This window comes from Falco naumanni, chromosome 3 (genome assembly GCF_017639655.2).
Source record: "Falco naumanni isolate bFalNau1 chromosome 3, bFalNau1.pat, whole genome shotgun sequence".
Lineage (NCBI taxonomy): Eukaryota > Metazoa > Chordata > Aves > Falconiformes > Falconidae > Falco > Falco naumanni.
The window spans coordinates 13,852,194-13,869,699 of record NC_054056.1 but is presented as its reverse complement, the minus strand read 5'-3'; the positions used below and the strand labels follow the sequence as shown (position 1 = coordinate 13,869,699).

The window sequence follows — 17,506 nt, the reverse complement described above, 5'->3', positions numbered from 1 at the left end:
GAGGTCTGCGAGGGGCACTGCAGACGAGCAGGTCACCAGCTTACGGGCGGGGGGGGAGAGGAGGAGGCACAAGAGTGGCTTGAACGGCGTGGGGAAAGCCGTGCCGAGCCTTGATCTGCAAAGGAGGGCTCTGCGATTTCCCCCAGGTGACGTGACATCATAGGATGCTGCCCCAGATTTTAGCCTGCTCGTCTCCTACTCACTGGGAACACGGGGAAGAGCTCCAAGGTCCAAAACTGATTTAAAAAAGATAAATATTTTACCGTTAAAACCAAATTCTGGGTGCAAGCTACTTCCAGAGAGGAGCGTGGGGGTCTCTTGCCTATTGCAGGGCAAGCAAGAAAGGCAGGGTGCAGCAACCTAGGGCTTTGGCACGGACAAGGAGAGGGATGCTCATTACCCATTCTAGCCCTTCCGAAATCTGCCAGCACGAACCAGTTCTTTAACATTCCTCGTTCTGCTCTTTTCTCTCCTGGAACAGGACCACACATATACAAACAGAGCAAGTCTGACACTGAGTGGGACTTCAGTCCTTACGCGCAACGATGCCGATGCACGAGTTGTTCTACAAGTCTGGGCAAATCTGGGCACATCTTACTCAGGCTTGGTGGAGACTCTACGTGAAAGCAGAGCAGCAATAAAAAAAACGCCAACACCCAAGCAAAGCAGCCCCCACAAGAAGAATAAAACCCACAGCCCATGGCAGCAGAAGACAGAGGGGAAAAAAAAACCACCCCACCCAGGCAGGGAGCTGTTGTCATGGAGCCGGCTGATGGCTGCAGGCACTGGCATCTCAAAGCATGTCTGGGGGTAAAAAATGGCCGGCAGAGACAGATGAGCTGACTTCTGTCGAGGTGAGAACAACTGGAGGTAGGGCAAGAGCTGGAGGGGGACTGCCCGGGGACTTCTCTGAACCACCCATATACTGCTCCCATTTGCGCACCTTATAAAAATAACAGCGTCATGTAGGCTGGTAACACTGCTAGAGCTTCATTCCAGGAGATTCCATGTATCAGAAGATACCAGCAAGATCTGGCAAGGCTTTACTGCCTCAAGGAATCAGGGGAAAGAGAAGGAAGACCAGCCAGCAAGAATACACTGTCCCAGGTCATTCAAAGCAAGCTCTGACCCATACCTGTCCTTCACCAGACACCCAACCCCTGGTGGTGGCGCTTGGTGGGAAGAGATGGGGAGTAAAGCAGCCTGGTGGCACTTATGGAGCATCCAGTTGATTGAAGTCCTTTGGTTCCTCTTGTACTGCAGCTCAGATGGCCAAACTTTGCCTTATCCCAGCGTCCGAGCGGTTGCTGCCCACGGGAGAGATGCTGGCTGAACCACGAGGTCCAGCAGAGTAGCAGGAGCCTGTGAAAGCACTGACACAGGGGTGCACATCACGAGCGGAGGTTGCAAGAGAAGCAGGGTGGAGAGGCAACCGTTGCAGAAAGGCTTTCCTATTGTCATTTTTTGGCTTGGGAAATGCTTGTGGGACAGCTGATGTACCACGAGCCCTCAAAGGGATCCTAGCTCCTTGCCACTCCAGCAATGCAGTTAGTTGTGCTGCCTCTCAGGGTACCCCAGGACCTGCACTACCTGCCACATCTGACACGCAGCAGCTGGACTGCCCCCACTTGCTGCTCCAGCACCCCCTTTGTGCAGGGGCGACAGGGACCCCCTGCTCTCCTAGGGGATCACGCCAGCTTCCAGCTCTTCGCCTGCAGATGGGTTTGCGACGTGCCACCTCCTGTGTTTGCTTTGCTTTCTTCTGCAGTGTTTGTGCATCCCTTGCAGCTGTGCTTGCACCAACGTGCACGACTCTAAGACAGACCCAAGAGAGGAGAAACCCCTGGCAGGCTGAACACGAGGTGAACACAGAGACAAGCCCCCAACAGAAAGCTGCAAACCCCGCCACGTTTTTTGTCAGGATCCCTCCGATACAGCCCTGTTACTGACGTCCCTGTGCCAGCAGCACTCGGTCACTGGCTGCAGAAGATGGGCTGCCTTCCAGGAGCGAGGAAGCTCTCTGAGCAGCAAGGTTTCCCAGAGCAGGCCAGGGACTTACATTGCAGGCTGGACAAATTAATCAGATTTGCCACTTTTTTTTTTTTTAAAAAAAACAAACAACACACCAACAAAAACAAACCGTAAGGAGAATAACACCGCAATAAAATGGAAACAGCCACCAACAATGGTTTATAAAAGAATCTGAGTGTTTCTTCTCCATTCAGAACACAAGCAGAGGTTGGCAGAGAAGTATGTTCTGGGGAGACTCCCACCGCCCGTCAGTCCTACGGCACGGGACGTGCCCTGGTGAGAAGGCGTGCGGCACTCGCATCCTTGTACTTGCACAACGGAACTTGCCTCCCAGTGTTACCACATTCAAAAGAGAATAACTGATGGCAACGGAGAGTAGACAGATGACTACGTTATAAATCTGTCTCCCAGCTGCGATGCTGAAGGACAGAGAACACATTTCAGCTGGCAGCGGCAAAGATGGGGAGTGATGGATTGCCTGCTAATCCATTTGCTCTTAGGTTTGCACTCCAATACAAAATACTATTTTAATAAAGTGCTATTAGCTCATAACTCACTCCGCGTCACGGAGGATATCACCTCAGCCTGGGGTTGCCATCCTATAGCCCTGTATGGAGCATTAACAAATAGCTAGCTGGGTGCCACCTCCCCAGGGACATCACTCCCCCTGTGAGGTGACAGCAAACCAAACGCAGCGACGAGGCTGGCAGAGGTGACGGAGGCCCTGCGTTTAAATCCTTGATGAGGCAGGAGCTGAGCAGTGACAGGTGGCCTTTTTTCCCCTTTCCCATTGCATTCCACATGAACAGCAGCAGTGACAGCGATGGGCACAGCTATTCAGCAGGCAGCAGGGCATGAAATCACCTAGCTGGTGGCTAGGAGTGACGTGCATAGCAAGAGGGACAAGGACTCTCTTTTCAAAGGCAGGATTTAAAGAGCTGGTAGCAATAGTGCCTGGGATGCATCAAAGCAACTGGCTTCATCAGTCCAACAGCTCGTGGCATGTGATGTGAAGGAAGAGTAGCGTGCAAGTGTGACTAGTGTGCAAGCGTGAGAGAATGGATGGAGAACTTCTCCTGTGGAAATGAAAAATGAAGCATCAACACTGAAAGAAGCCTGAGAGCAACAGTTGCTCCAGGTTGTACGAAGACTGACCAGGTGCAGAACCACAGACTGCATCAGCTACCCGCGTTCTCCACGTTCCCCATGCCGCTAACCAGAACACAAGGATGCTGAGCTCAAACAATGGGATTATTTGACTGGAACCTACCTCCCCCAGCTGCCAAAACAGCGTCAGGGAAGAACAAATGGCATCAGCTTGTACAAGTGGAAGCCCATGCCACTCTCAATGCGGTGGGAAGAGATGAAAAAAACTGGGTGGGAAGACTGGACCCAAGCAAAACAAGTTGTCCACACCACCTTGGTGCCACTCCTGACCCACCTTACCTGGCAGATGTAGCACCCCCAAGCCTCCTCAACCCTCTTGAACCAGGTTCATCTCTGGCTTTTCTGTTCCACCTCCTCAGTTTTTCCCAGCCTAGGTGCCACCTCCCTCTCTTCTTCACCGGTGGGAAGCAAGACATCCGTCATTCAGCAAGAGTTTGATAAACGACATATCCATATAACTGGGCTAGGTGCAAACAAGTCCTGCTGCGGCCAGGGTAGGTGTGATTGTGGACTTTCAGGCATCGCATTAATAGGGATGTCTCGGCAGGGCCTGGGGGACATGCCTGCTCTGCCCAGGGCCACAAGCTTCTCTGGAAAGGAGGATGAGAGCTCACTGCGACTATCAGAGGCAGAGATGCTGTCACAGCCTACCAGGCAGGGGCTGGGGAGGGAGGCTGGGCACAGACAGATGAAAACAAGGGAGCCCTGAAGCGCTGCACTCCTGGGATTTCAACTACCACCAGGGCTGCCCAAGAAAGAGCCTGCAGCACAAAGCATGAAGAGCGCAGACGTGCAAAACTCTGACCAGCTGACAATTTGAGGATTTTTGAGGGTGAAGAGAAGCTGAGACACACAGGACAAGTTCTGTATGTACTAAAGAGCCCTTCATATTACTGACTCCCTTCCTAGGAGCAAGCTCCTAGTACAAAGTACAGAAGTGCTTCTACTTACTCTTCCACACCTTTTAAAGGAAAATAAAGAAAACACACTTCATTTAGCAGAGAGCGCATCATCTTCTGGGCTGCCCAAGAAGGGAAAGAACTTTGGCACTTGGGCTACAAGCGGCACCAGCCAGCGAGTCACACCAGAGCCATAAATTCACACCAGAAACGCTACGGCATCCACGTGTTCTCAAACGCACCCACAAGCCTGTCTTCAAGACAGTCCCTTCCATCCAAATGAAGCCCCTGCAGCAGAGCTCAGGAGAGGGTTAGTGGCATCCATCATTAAGAGTGGTCATTAAAAGCCCTTAAAAACCTCCCTGAGAAGTACTGTTCTCAGGCAAACCTGAGAACCCTGCGGTCAGCCTGGCTTCTTACAGTCTTCTCTGCCACAGCCCAGGGCCACCTCTAGTGTCCCACACCACCAGGGCCACCTCTAGTGTCCCACACCTGCAGCTCATCGCTGTGGCACAGCACAGATGCGCGGATCATCGCCACGTTACTGGAGCTGCGCTCCCTTCTGCTTCCACGCAGGGACCGACGCAATCTGAAGGAGGAATCACATGAAACAGCCGAGCCACCAACTGCTGTCTTTCCCCCAGCTTTACAGGAGGTTCTCTTCCCAGCTATCGGCAAAAGCGCCATCAGACAGCAGAAGGACAACACGAAGCACCTTTCCCCTCCCCCTAGCTCCTTTTGGGCTTCATGGAGATGATTATCGAAGTACTGAAGGTCTATGTCACAATTACAGCTTTGAATCGCACAGAATCAGACTGCTCTCTCACATAATTCATTAGCAAGTTTTTTTTTAGCAGAGAACAGCTCTGCTTAGCTCCCTGCCATCTCTCAGGGCTTAACAGAAATATAAATCTAGTAAAATCGAAACAGGAAGGGGAAAGCCTAGAACAGCTAATCCTCCAGTAAATTAATTAGCGGACTAAAGGACAACTACACCTAGGCTGAAGGGGTGTATGTAAAAAAAAAAAAAAAGGTATTCAAGTTTCAGTCGTTCAGAACATAAAGCATGCAGTTGCAGTTTGTGCAGCGATTCCTCCCTTTCCTGCGCAGGATGATTCCCACAGTGACGTACCTTGCAACCAGTGTTAGTGGGGTACGCGGGGCTGGGCACACGTTACTGCTGCGGACCACTGTCCTGACCAAAGGAGCAGCTTCTAAAACGCATCTTTGAATTCTCCCTCGGCATCCAGGGGAACGGTTCAGAGAGCTCTTTTGAGAGAAGGCAGCAGCCCAAGCCAGCGAAGGTTTGCAGCCTCAAGAATTCTTTCTTACCTGGTGTCCCGCCAGGCTGCCCGTTCTGGGGACCCTGGGGACCAGCCCTGTTCCACTCCCATGCCCACCAGCTCTTGTCAGGGTGCATCTCTCAAAGCCCAGTAACAACCACCAGTGAAATGGACAAAGCAGAGAGTCCTGTCAGTTCCTGTTGGAGAAGAACATCTCAGCAAGGTACTCAAGGGCACAGATCTAGGTCAGGCAAATGTGTTTGCTCAGTGTAGTTACAGAAGGCGACTTGGAGCACAGTGCAGAGTTCAAATCCAGTTCAAACTCAGAATAATAAAAAAAAAAATCAAGACTTTCTGACCTCTTACAGGCCCACAGACAGAATAAATGTCACCTGATGAAGACACAGGCTTGTGTTCAGCACTTAGCAATGGCACACGTCTCAGCCGTTCCAGAAATGCAGCAGAAGACCCAGGTAACAAGAGGGGCTCGACAGCAGCAGTAAATACGCCCGCCTCATCCCTCCCTCTCTCTTCTCAGACCGTGCTGCCACCCGTATGCCAGAGACTGAGCCTTGCCTACTCGCCTCCTTAAAGGGAGGGAGGATTTACCTGGGGAAAAAATACCTAGGGCTGCTCAAGACTAGCAGCAGCACTGAGCACCTGCCTGAGGAACACAAACGGGGCATTATGGGCTGTACAGTCAGAAGAGACACGCTGGAACCTGGGAAGCAGTGGTTCCTGCTGCAGTTGAGCAGTGTCTGAAGGTCTGCCCAGCATCCTGAGCGGGGCTTTCAAGGCTGTGCTATAGGCAACGCCAGTTGCTCCACTGTTCCGATAACCTGCTGTGATCCAGGGCGTGTGTGCAGTTACTCTACAACACTGCACTGCAGGGGCATAAGAGCTCCCAAGCTTGGAACAATTAGGAGTCGTGCTCCAGAGCTTTCAGTCCCTTCCAGGGTACCAGTGCAAGCTGGCTCCCCAGCCATCTTCCAGCGAGACTCAAGCACAGGGAAGATAAAAGGCAGCAGCCAGATACCAGCAGGTGTAGCCACATCCCGAGGAAAGTCCCAACACTTACCAGGCAACCCATTGCACAGCTGTTGCTTCACCTAAGTGTTGACTGCAAGCTAACTAGGTGCAGCTGCAAACCACACCAAATACACCTCTGTAACACAAATCCCACCCTAAGGCTGTGAAAAGGAAACAACAAGGGAGCAAGGAGCGATGCCACAGAGATGTGACCAAGGAGGTATATGTCACAGGCAGGATCTGTGGAAAATAAGGTGACAAATCTCTGCTGGGACATAAACCCTACAAAGTTAAATATACAGGAGTAGTAGGCTCAGACAGGTCAGCCCACGTCACTGAGGCACTCCAGAACAGTGTCAAGTGGCTGAAAAGGATTTGGAGTTGCGGCCTCCAGCAAGACAGGCCATACAGACTAACACAGTCGAGGGTATTTCAGCAAGGGGGTCCTTTAATGCAGTTGCTTCTGCCTTACTTAAACCATTTTGGGTTTTGGTGCACTTTAAAAACATGAAATCAAAGGCAGACTGAGGCAGTACCCCCTCCCTTGCACCAATGGACATATTTCTCTCAACACAATTCCACCAAACATTTGCCCAAAAGACTCTCCCAGCTTTCTCCCAGGCCTGCCTCCCCACACATGCTGGTCCGAAGCCTGCAGGCTTCTCACACCGGGCTTCCTTTGGGGAAAGGCAAGAGTGGGTTTCTGTCAGTCCCTTTGCTTGCTTCAACATCCTCTGTTTTCAGCCACTCCATCTTCTGTTTGTGTTGCTGCACAGCATCAGCTACCCGGGCATCGATCATGGCCTCTGTAAGAACACCATCCTCCGATGCATACGCTGCAGCCTGGAGAGGCAAAGGCAGAAGCGACATAAGTTAGTGATGGCAACTCCTAGGATCAGCGAAGTGGTACCCAGAGCAATCTGGCCTATCGCCATCAGAAAGGTTTTCCTTGATGCAGTTGTACCAGGGACTGAAACACACCAACTGCCCAAGCACAGAGAAGCGTTCACAGCTACGCTAAAGCCTTTGTCTCTGAGCTAGTAACAAGCACCTTTGCCTACCTGCCTCTGACTTCCTGGGAGGAGAATCTTTGCGTTTGGAAGAGACAGGGCCACAGGTTCCTAATGCTGAACACTGCTGGTATGGTTAGGCTGAAGTCACACTTCGCTTGTTTAAATTTCCTCTCCTGCTTTAAAAGTGCTGCACGCATGAAGGCAATAAGGTAAAGAGTAATAGGTGCATACGGTGATTGAATGACTCCATCCAAGACAACAGAAAATGTTTTCAACACTTACACAGGAGAACTGACATCAGTGCTAGAGTGAATATGGGCAACGTGGCATCTCTACAGTGATGTCCAATGCGTACTAACCTTGCTCTTACGTGTTCTGCTAGGAATCTCCCCTGCGTCACTTCTGTGCCAGCTCAGCTCCCACCCCATACCCATCCTTCCCGTGGGACATTCCCTTTTCTCCCTCCTCCATTCATACCCCAACTCCTGACTCTTTACCTCTGCTTGGTAAATTAACACTTGGTCCTGCGGCTACTTGGATAGGCGGTTACAAATTTGATTACAGTTCCTTGCAGAAAGGGCTGGAAACTACTGACATCCTTACCAAACATCCCACAATATTTCTGGTGGCAGCTTAGGACCACCCTTAGACCGGGTGCCATGTCTCTTCAGCTGCAGCGAAAGGATTGTTACTTTTGTCCTAGGACAGCTAGGACTCCACTGCTGGACATTTTGCAGATGACAACACGAGCAGCCGTACCCTCCAAGGAAGGGAAGGATGCTTACACTGTTAGCTGTACCCATCTCCAAGGTAACAAACCAACTCTAAGCTACAGATTTCTAAATCTGGTTACTCCCTATGCAAGCGCTCCTGCATGCGGCTCAGCACCGTGGCTCCCTGTACAGCTACGCTAGCGAGGGAGCTTGACACTGATCGGGGTGGGATGCCCTCCAGCTTCTCACACCCATGTCACCTGCCCCAAAGGGTCCCAAACTTCAGCTCACACAATGCTCTCCTTCCACTGAGCCATCACATCATGGATTGTCACATGCCAGCCCTTCTGTCTGCAGGGTGTTCCCCAAGGTCCCAGTTTGGAATACAAACGTTGGCTTTCATGACAGGCTGAAGTGTGCTTCTAAGGTATTACATACAGGCTCCATAAATCATCAGCGGCGCAAAACATCAATTATACCGCGTGCAACAAGGTTTACCGCAAAAGCGCCACAGAAAGAAGTTATGGTGCGATCATTTTCTGCACCCACTGTCCAGCGATGCCTGGGGTTTGTCTTCTGTCCCACCAAGTAAGCTGCTGCACCGCGCAGTATCATCACAGCGCTGACTAGCCCACTACAGTAGATCATACCTGCCTGTGAGATTGGTGCTACCTCACTGCAGGAAGGGTAATTATTTCAAGAAATGAGCAATAGGTTACCCAAGTTGGTGTCCAGCCTCATCTAGCCTGCTTTCCAGCCCTTACCTGGTAGCCCTTTTTGGAGGACCTGTCAGATCACAAGAGGTCTCGCTGCACAAACCACATGTAACCACAGAGCTGGCAGGCGCTGATTTTTGCTGCAAGAAGCGCCAAACCAAATCCTTCCCTGTGCAAAGCCTTTGTAATCCTACCTTAAGGCAGGAGTGACAAGTGAGGCTAACGCTCATACTTCAAGTTAGGAGTAAACACTGGCTGCAGGCAAGGAGCGCAGAGGGATAGATGGTCTGCAAATAGAGAATTCACTTTGCATAAAGGCACCCGTGCTCTGTAGTCGACACCTGAGCAGGAGGCACCCTGAACACAGCGAGGCAGCTACTGCCCACAACCACCAGCAGAGCCCTGCACCCATAAGCTGCCCGCTGCCACAACTATTCATACAACATGTATCACGACATGACCCGTCTTCTCTCACTGCTCTAAGACAGGCAGAGTGGAAGGGTTCTGTTCAGTTGAAGTCTCCTCTCTGTATATCTCTCTCACTCCCATAACCCACCCATCCCCCTCTTTTTTTTTTTTTCCATTTTTTTTAGTATTTTTTTTGCAGGATATGATTGGGGACTTAAAGCTCAAACAAGCCAGCATCCTTTTGTCAATGCAGCCCTCCAGCCAGGAGGATTTCGTGGTTTAAAATGGAGTAAGTGCTTTCCTGGGATGTGCGTTATGTGCCTCCACAGAATAGAGAGGATGTTTTCCCTTCCTCCCTGCTACTGCATAGACCATAAATTCAACTGTGGAAACTCCTGCAAAGCTGTGCAGTTCACGCTCTGTTGATTTTCTCAATGACTTTCTATTTATAGAAAGCCTCAGGCCCTAGCTGTCAAGAAAGCAAATGGGAGAAGCAGCTGTCCCTTCTGGGAGTAGCTTGCACACACACAAAAGTGGTACTGAGCTTCATTTATATGCATACCTCTGCCTTCCTTCTGCATGGTCAAATTTTAACCCATTTTTTCCAGTGCAACTATTCCTGTTTTATAACTCAAATCCAATTATGAAATAATCTGAACACAAAATATTCAGGGGGCAAGTAGAGGAATGGAGCACAGATGACCAGTCCAGCCCAGATGACCTAATATTTCATTTCAGCCAAGAACCATGGTTTATTTTAACTTGGCCAAACTAATCTGTATCTTTTGAATCACATTTACAATGAAAACAGCCTGCTCAAAACCCCAAACCACAAGCACCCCCCACCCCCCACTTACTTATAATGTCCTTCAGCACAACCACTACAGAAATGTTAAATTCTTCCCATAACCTGGTCAGGCAGATGATACTTTTAAAATATAAAAAGGGTTCAGGGAGCAAAAAGGTATTTATGTCAGTGGCACAAAAGGCAAAGAAATGATAGGAAGCTCACCTCTGTCATTAACACTGGGACATAAAACTCCTGGGAATTCTCTTGAAGTGTTGCCAGAACCATTTTCTAGAGACTACAGCTTGGAATAGCGAAAGGTTGCTTTTTTGACATTTTATTCAAAGCATATCAATAGGTTTAAGTACAGCATGCAGAACTAGAAAGTCTGCATGTTACTATAAACAGATCCGAAGGGAATTTTGAAGTATACAAACGCATCTAATCCATGCTGTACTCATGAAGGATTAGATATGAGGAATGGAAAAGCACAAGGACAAAAAGGAATGCTCAGCCTTCTGCAGAACAGATTAGAGTGCATTTCTAGCATGCAGACTATTAGCTGTGCCAGACAGCACAATTTTTCCCAGTGCTAGAGGTTACACCCTCTGCTTTCCTGCACCTTATTTTTGCTGTTTGGTAAATTCAGGACAAATTCAGCCAGACTGGAACAACAGTGAACTAGAACTCCATGTAGATGACAGCCAAGCAATTTCAAGACCAGCTTTATAGGGGAATTCATTCTATGAAAGCTGCAGCTATCGCTCAGGCTTAACAGAGATGTTTTTGTTAAAAGCAATATTGGCAGAACTGGCAAGGGAGACACCTTGGTTTTCCCTTTTCTCAGCTCTTCCTGCCCTTCATCTTCTCAACTTGTACATCATCTCAAACTCTTCCTGCCTATGTTGTTAACCTGACATAATGCTTTGTGTGGAGAGAGGCGGGGGGGGGGGGGAAACCAACTGCAAGTAGGAAACTGAGTAGGAAGTCCAGATGTTCACCTTAACTAGTGTCACAAGAGGCTCCCTAAACCCTCAGGTTAAGTCCTTTTATAGCTTCCTTATAGCTCCGCACATCCAAGGGAGACAAAATTGTACCTTGCAAACTGATTAAAATTCAGGTGGGTGTTCACAAAGGTGCTGCTCACATCAGGTCACTTCCCAGATCAGCCATCTTTGGCAAGCAGCACCCTGAAGCATAAGTTCAGTCATACAGGAGTTTAAAAGATGACCAGATCAAGAGTTGACAGCCCTGTCCGTAGTATACAACCACCTTACAGCTGTTGCATCCAGCTGAGGAAAGCGTGACAAGCATTTTCTTGAGCCAGTTACCTGGGTTTGCATAGCCCTGACACACCCCAGATTGCCCAGACACCAGTGCAGCTATGCAGTTAACTTGTCTTGCCAAGCTATTTTTAATTCTGATCAGCTCCCTGACCCAGTTCATAGTACAGCCATACACAGAGGTGTACCAGCACAGTGGAAATGCCTGATAGGAGAGTGCATTGTATCAGCTGCAGAGCTACCTATAACGAGCAGTTAGCGCCGACCCAGGCCCCAAAACACCAATACCATTCAAGATCAACTTGGGTTAAGAGTCCTTAAAACATCTGCTGGCAGAAAGGCTTTTAACCACAGCTACTGAAGCGCTAGGAAAAAACAAAGGCAGGTGTTAATACATCTTGCCACAGACAAAAGTCAGCAAGCCAAACCCAGCAGACACGCAGCCTTCTGTAAAGCTCTAGCCAAGCGCCAGCCAGTTACAGCTCCAACCTCCGTGACCCAAGGACTGAAAAAGGATCCTGCAGCAGCACTTTGGATCAGCAGCTCTGGCAGGCAGCTCCCAGGGCAGCGTCCCATACAGAAATCTTACCCCTGTTCGGACACCCTCACAAACCTGCTAGTGAACTGTATCCACCCAGCCATCTCCCGAGGAAAGTAGTCCCTGTGCCTGGCCACTAGCTGCAAAAAGCCTGTGCTATTTTAACACTGACCATGACACATCATGCTTCCTTTCCTGATCAAAAAGGGTAAAATATGAAGTCCCCTGTTCCAGAACGCCAACAACTTTGATTTTGACACAGATGAAGCTTCTTGCAGCTTCAAGCAATTCATAGCGTTTTGCCCATCCTCTCCTGCATTTTTTTTTTTTTAAGCCCTTTGACTGTTTTATGACAGCAGAAAGGAACATAACCTCCTGCTGCAATTTTACGTAGAACCTTGTTAATAGTTCTGGTGCTATAAGGTACATTTTAAAATAAGCAATCAGAGCAACAACACTAAGGAATTAGTCACCCCCACCTTTCCCTTCCTTCAAGATCACTTAAAGGATAAATGATAAAAACTGAGGTCATTCCCAGGGAGTAATGACAAGCTAGGAGATAAAGGGTGATAAAAAGCAAAGCAGCAAAGCTGATAAAAAGCAAAGGGTCATTTATCTTTTTTTTTTGTTGTTGTTACAGGAAATGCCTGGCAGCAAAGCCTTCCACATACATGGGTAGCGAGGTTCTCTTCTAAACGAAGAGAAACAAAGTTAGATGACAGTTAGTGGTCTGCTTTCTCTCCCACATCACCATCACTGAGTTTAGGTCTTTATCCTGGGTTTCAGAATCAGAAGCCCACAAAAAGTATTGGAAGACGTGAAGCCATGATCTGCTGGCTCTGTGAAAGGCAGAATGGCCCAGATTCTGGTCCTTCCTTCAACCTGTCAGCTCTCCAGCATGGTGTCTGACCATGTGCTAACCGGTCACCCTGGCAGGCCACCTAACACCCATCAACATGGGCCACATCTCGCAGTCTCAAATACTTGTCAAGCATCTTGCTAAGCTTCTTGACTGAACTGGCAACAGTACTAATCCGGTATGTTTTCAGGCAGTTAGAGAACAGAAGCAAGTTAAAAATAAAGCTTTATATACATCTTCAGATGACAGCACATGTTTTGAAATATCTTTCGAGAACACAAAATTCACATACTAAAATTAACCAGCTGTGTGCTAACATACAAAGAATAAAATAAGGACTAACAGCAATCAAACGGCTGCTCTGGACCTCAACTCATGAATCCTGCAGTTCAATAGTTTAGAAAGGATAAATACCTTCTCTACCTTAAAAAGGCAAAAAAATAGGAGGAGGAATGAAATGCCCAAACTTTATAAAATGTTTGTGAACGGCTAAACTAAATTACAAAACCCAAACAACAAACAACTTTGGTTTTACAATACCTGAAAGAAAGCCGACATTAGTAAGTTACACGACATACAATTTGGAGCACATTCCTTAAATTGATATTATTAGGTTAGTTTATATATACACAATCTAGTAAGAAACCAGCAGCTGTGACAAAACAAGGTGAAACCTGATTAAAAAAAGTGCTTAAGGTTGCTGAGCATGTGAACAATTGTACTCAAAGTGACTGCATTTCTTACTTCTATACAGGTGCCATGCACATAGAAGTACCTAGGCTTTTCAGCTCCATTTTCCAGTTAGTTTAGTTCCTTCCATTACTTAAGTTGTGTTAAAAGAGTGTTTAGAACAAAGCAGGTCAGAAGGATGTTTTAGTGCCCTAAAGCTGTCATACCTATGGCCAACAACGTCAGGCACCTCTTCTGTTGAGCTTCTTGAGCTGGAGAGTGAGCAATGGCCAGCACAATTTACCTAAACCCATTCCTAATTCACCTGCTGTACTTAAATTCAGTAAGGACTTTCTCACTAGTGATTATAAAAAACTGTTCCTACTTACGAGACAAGGAATTACACCGTTATTGACACCTGCCCCAGAGCTAGCAGCATTCTTAGTACCACCATATGGACATAATGAAACTTCCACAGTGAGACTAAGATCTGAGACTCCAAGACCAAAGACAAAAACCTTCCAGAAAGGGAAAATGAACCAAGAAGCCCAGTGATCAAAGCCTTAATTACCTGCCATGCCACAGCAAGCTGAGAGATCTCTCGGCCAGACATACCCTCTGTCAACCTCGCAATCTCCGAGCATTTTTTCCCATAGTCAAACTGGGCCAGCTTCAAACGTCTAAAAAGCAGAAGAACAAGGATTAGTTTACAGGTAGCCACATGACAGGGCAGGAGGGTGAGGGAGTCAGAGACAGGCTTTGTAAAGAGCAACACTTACAATGAAATCAAAGATCAGATCGGATCAATCTCTAGAAAGATCCAGTCTGAATACAGAAGTTGTTCTCCTGGGCCCAGAAGCCTGATTTTGTGGCACAAAGAAACGTATGTACCTGGATTAAGACCAAAAAAGTGCAAGACTGCACAGCTCACAAGGAAGCAAGTCACTTGGTCTGATTTGTCTCTGTTAAGCCAAGCAAAGACAAGTGCTTGGATACGAGGAGTTACAACAGTGTTCCTACTTGCATTACTGCCTCCAGTGCAGTAACTGGTCTCCTAAATTTTAAGGGCACAACAAACCACGGCACGAAATTCTAGGATGGCATCTCATCCCGTAACAGGACAGCAAGAGGCACCTCTCCAAGTCTTACCTGTACTACTTGTTTAAAGTGAGTTTATAGATGGCGTGACAGAACACACAGAAAAGGAGGTGAAGGAAAAACAATAAAAGAAAGAGAATCCTGTACGGTGGGAGAGTTCTGCAGGGATACTCACTGTTTACCCTCTGTGGCTGGCTTCAAGACGTGCCTATCAAAATACATTCTCACAAGCCGCTCCCGTTCTTCTAGCTGAGGAAGATCAAAGTTCACCATTTCATCTATTCGGTCATTGATAGCCCAATCAAACTGCTCAGGCTGGTTGCTTGCTAAAACAAGCATGAACCTGGAAGTACGAAACAACAGAGGAAAGACTGAAAACCCCATAAAAATAACATTAAAAATCAATGAACCAGTCTGAACATTGGGAACTGCCATGGCCAGTATCAAAGGCATTTCATCACCTGCCATATCTAAAGATTCCTTAGAAACAGCTTTGTAACAGCATTTCCAGCGACATACTAAAATGCAGTGCAGTTTAAGCTACTGTGAACTGAAACGCATTTGGCTCAGTGCTTTGGCTTCCAACATCAGCCTTCCCCAGCCTACCCTTGCAATGGAAGCCTCATTTATCACTTTAACCACAATTTCCCTCAAGTCAGGAATGTCACAAACATTTAGCAAGAGTAGAACCTCCCAGAGACCTCTAAATCTGAAACCTCACGACAAGGCTGGATAACACGGAGAGACATTCTCTGGCACGTACATATCTCCAGTTTAAATCCCAGTTTGGGGAACTGACTTCAAGCTGCTGACTGCACCAGCACCCTAGAATCATGACGGGCAGTCTTAGTCCTGCTCTGAAGGTAGGAATGGCTGTCGAAGCGAAAGCCAACAGCAATACTGAAGCCTCAGCCTGCTCAACGAGCTGCAGAGCATTGAATGGACTCATCCTGCCCCAAGAACAAGGGGAGCGTACCACTGCAGGGTCTGTGTACACAACGGTCATTCTGCAGCCGGAAAAAGCTGACTGGTTTCCTTCAAGGAAGTCTGACAACACATTCCTGCTACCAACTAAATGTGTGCAGAAGGAGATGCATTCACAATTGGTACCATAAAACAAAGCTGTTTTTTTTTACCAAGTTTTGCTCCATGGACAGATGTGCCAGCTTCCAGGTCCTGCTCTCTCCTGCAGCATTCCGAAGCCAGAAGCCTTTTCTTTTGCTTTTTAATGGTGCTCCCTCCCCTTGCCAGTTCTACTTTAATGGTTTAATTGATGATACTAGCTTAACAGTGCATTATAATTTGAAATGGGCTTTTAACCACAGCTATTGGAATATTGACATTCTTGCAGTCTATTTAAATCCTAGTCTACAGGGTGCCGTGTTCTCGGCTGTCATATCTGACAGTAACTTTGCCAACCCAAGAGCCACACAGGCGTGAAACTGTTCCTTTTCGACCAACAAGGACTTCCCCCAAAAACCTGCAGAAACACAGCTTGGATAAAGGACTGACACACAACCTGATATTCAGGCCTTTTCTACCATGAAAGCGATATAAATGAGCAAGAGATGCAGGCACAGTCAGTTACCCAGCAAGAAGATTCAGAAAGTTCTTTGGGGGGAAAGTTTAAGGCACCAGTTCACAATACTTGGCTATGTTGATGACAATTCACTGGTAAAGTAACAGTACTCCTCAGGGTCTCACCAAAACAGCTACATTTACACGCACTATTAGACATTCAAGTAAACTCCAGCTCACGGATACAGGGCTCCTTATTGCCCCAAGCAGCAATAAGGCTATTCAGAAGTAAAAAGCAGTGTGTGAATCACACGGACGTGTTCAGTCTCCTAGCACGGCTCACAGCTTAAATTAGGGTTGAATTCAACATCTGACAAAACGACAGCCCGATTGTTTTGAGCGGAGGCACAGCACCCACCAGCACCCACCAAGCAAGCCCAGAGCTCTGCTACGGCGATTTAACATCGGGGGAAGAACTGTCCCCCCACCACACCCCACCAGTCACTCCTTTGCAGTGCAATTTTAAATCCGGTCGAAAACATAACTTAGCCACATCCACGGCGATGAAGACGTTACAAGTCTGGAAAAAAAAGACTACTTCCCAGAAAAAGGGGAACCATCTAAAGCTGAAACATACACACTATTATTCTTAATAAAGGTCTACAGTTCCACCTAAATGTCTTCAGCATCTTTGCAGGTACAGGGCAAGAGACATTTTTAGACATCATCTAGGAGCTCAGGATATCTACATTTTTCACCTTGGAAAACTATTTTTATCTTAAGCACCGTTTGCTCTGGGTCCCGCAGAACATATGTATTTAGCCAATATGTATTTCTTCTCCTAAACAGTAGTACAACATTGTTTAACAATACTCAACTTGGCATTTATAGTGCAATTCTATGTATCATTTCAGAAGACACTTCTATGAGCCCAAAGAGAAAACCAAGGATCTTGCAGGCTCAAAAGCAAGCTACTAAATTCAGAAGGGCACACCTTTCAAGGCACCTCCCCGTGACAAATAAAGGTACATACAAGCAACTAACAGTTACTGCATTGGTTTTAACGAGTTCAAGAGAGACCCCAAGGACAGAAAAATGCCCCGCTGTTGTCCTGTGAACAATAACCTTCTAGAAAATTTATTTCAATGTCACAAGGTTACTCTAACAGGTGTTTCATTACAACCTTACTAAGGGAGCAGTTCATCACTGAGAAACTCACCTTCCCACAGACAGAGACAGCTTTTCTTGGCTCAATTTCTTTGTAAAAGAATTTTAACAACTAAGTAAAGTTCACACGCAAAAAACCCCCAACAAAACAAATTAAAGACTATTTGAAAAAAGTCAAGGAAAGGTCACCTCTCTTATGAGAGCCAGGAAGTGGCTCGTGTTAAACTGAGCAGTGCTCTACAGAAAGTTCACATTAGTGTGATGAAATAAACATGGATGGATTGGCCATGAAATTCAGACACATGCACACATCTGTCAGGCCAGCCCT

The 17,506-nt window shown here is 47.5% G+C and overlaps 1 protein-coding gene across 1 annotated transcript in view; it reads right to left on the bottom strand.

Annotated features, from left to right (window-relative positions):
* Positions 1-6,839: 6,839 nt before the first annotated feature.
* ATAD3A (ATPase family AAA domain containing 3A) overlaps positions 6,840-17,506 on the bottom strand; it is a 28,673-nt gene continuing 18,006 nt past the window's right edge. The window contains exons 14-16 of the mRNA XM_040586240.1: positions 14,669-14,836; positions 13,967-14,075; positions 6,840-7,252 (exon numbers count right to left, since the gene is read on the bottom strand). Coding sequence (XP_040442174.1) covers positions 7,073-7,252; positions 13,967-14,075; positions 14,669-14,836 — 457 coding nt within the window. The 3' untranslated portion in view covers positions 6,840-7,072. The remainder of the gene's footprint in view (positions 7,253-13,966; positions 14,076-14,668; positions 14,837-17,506) is intronic.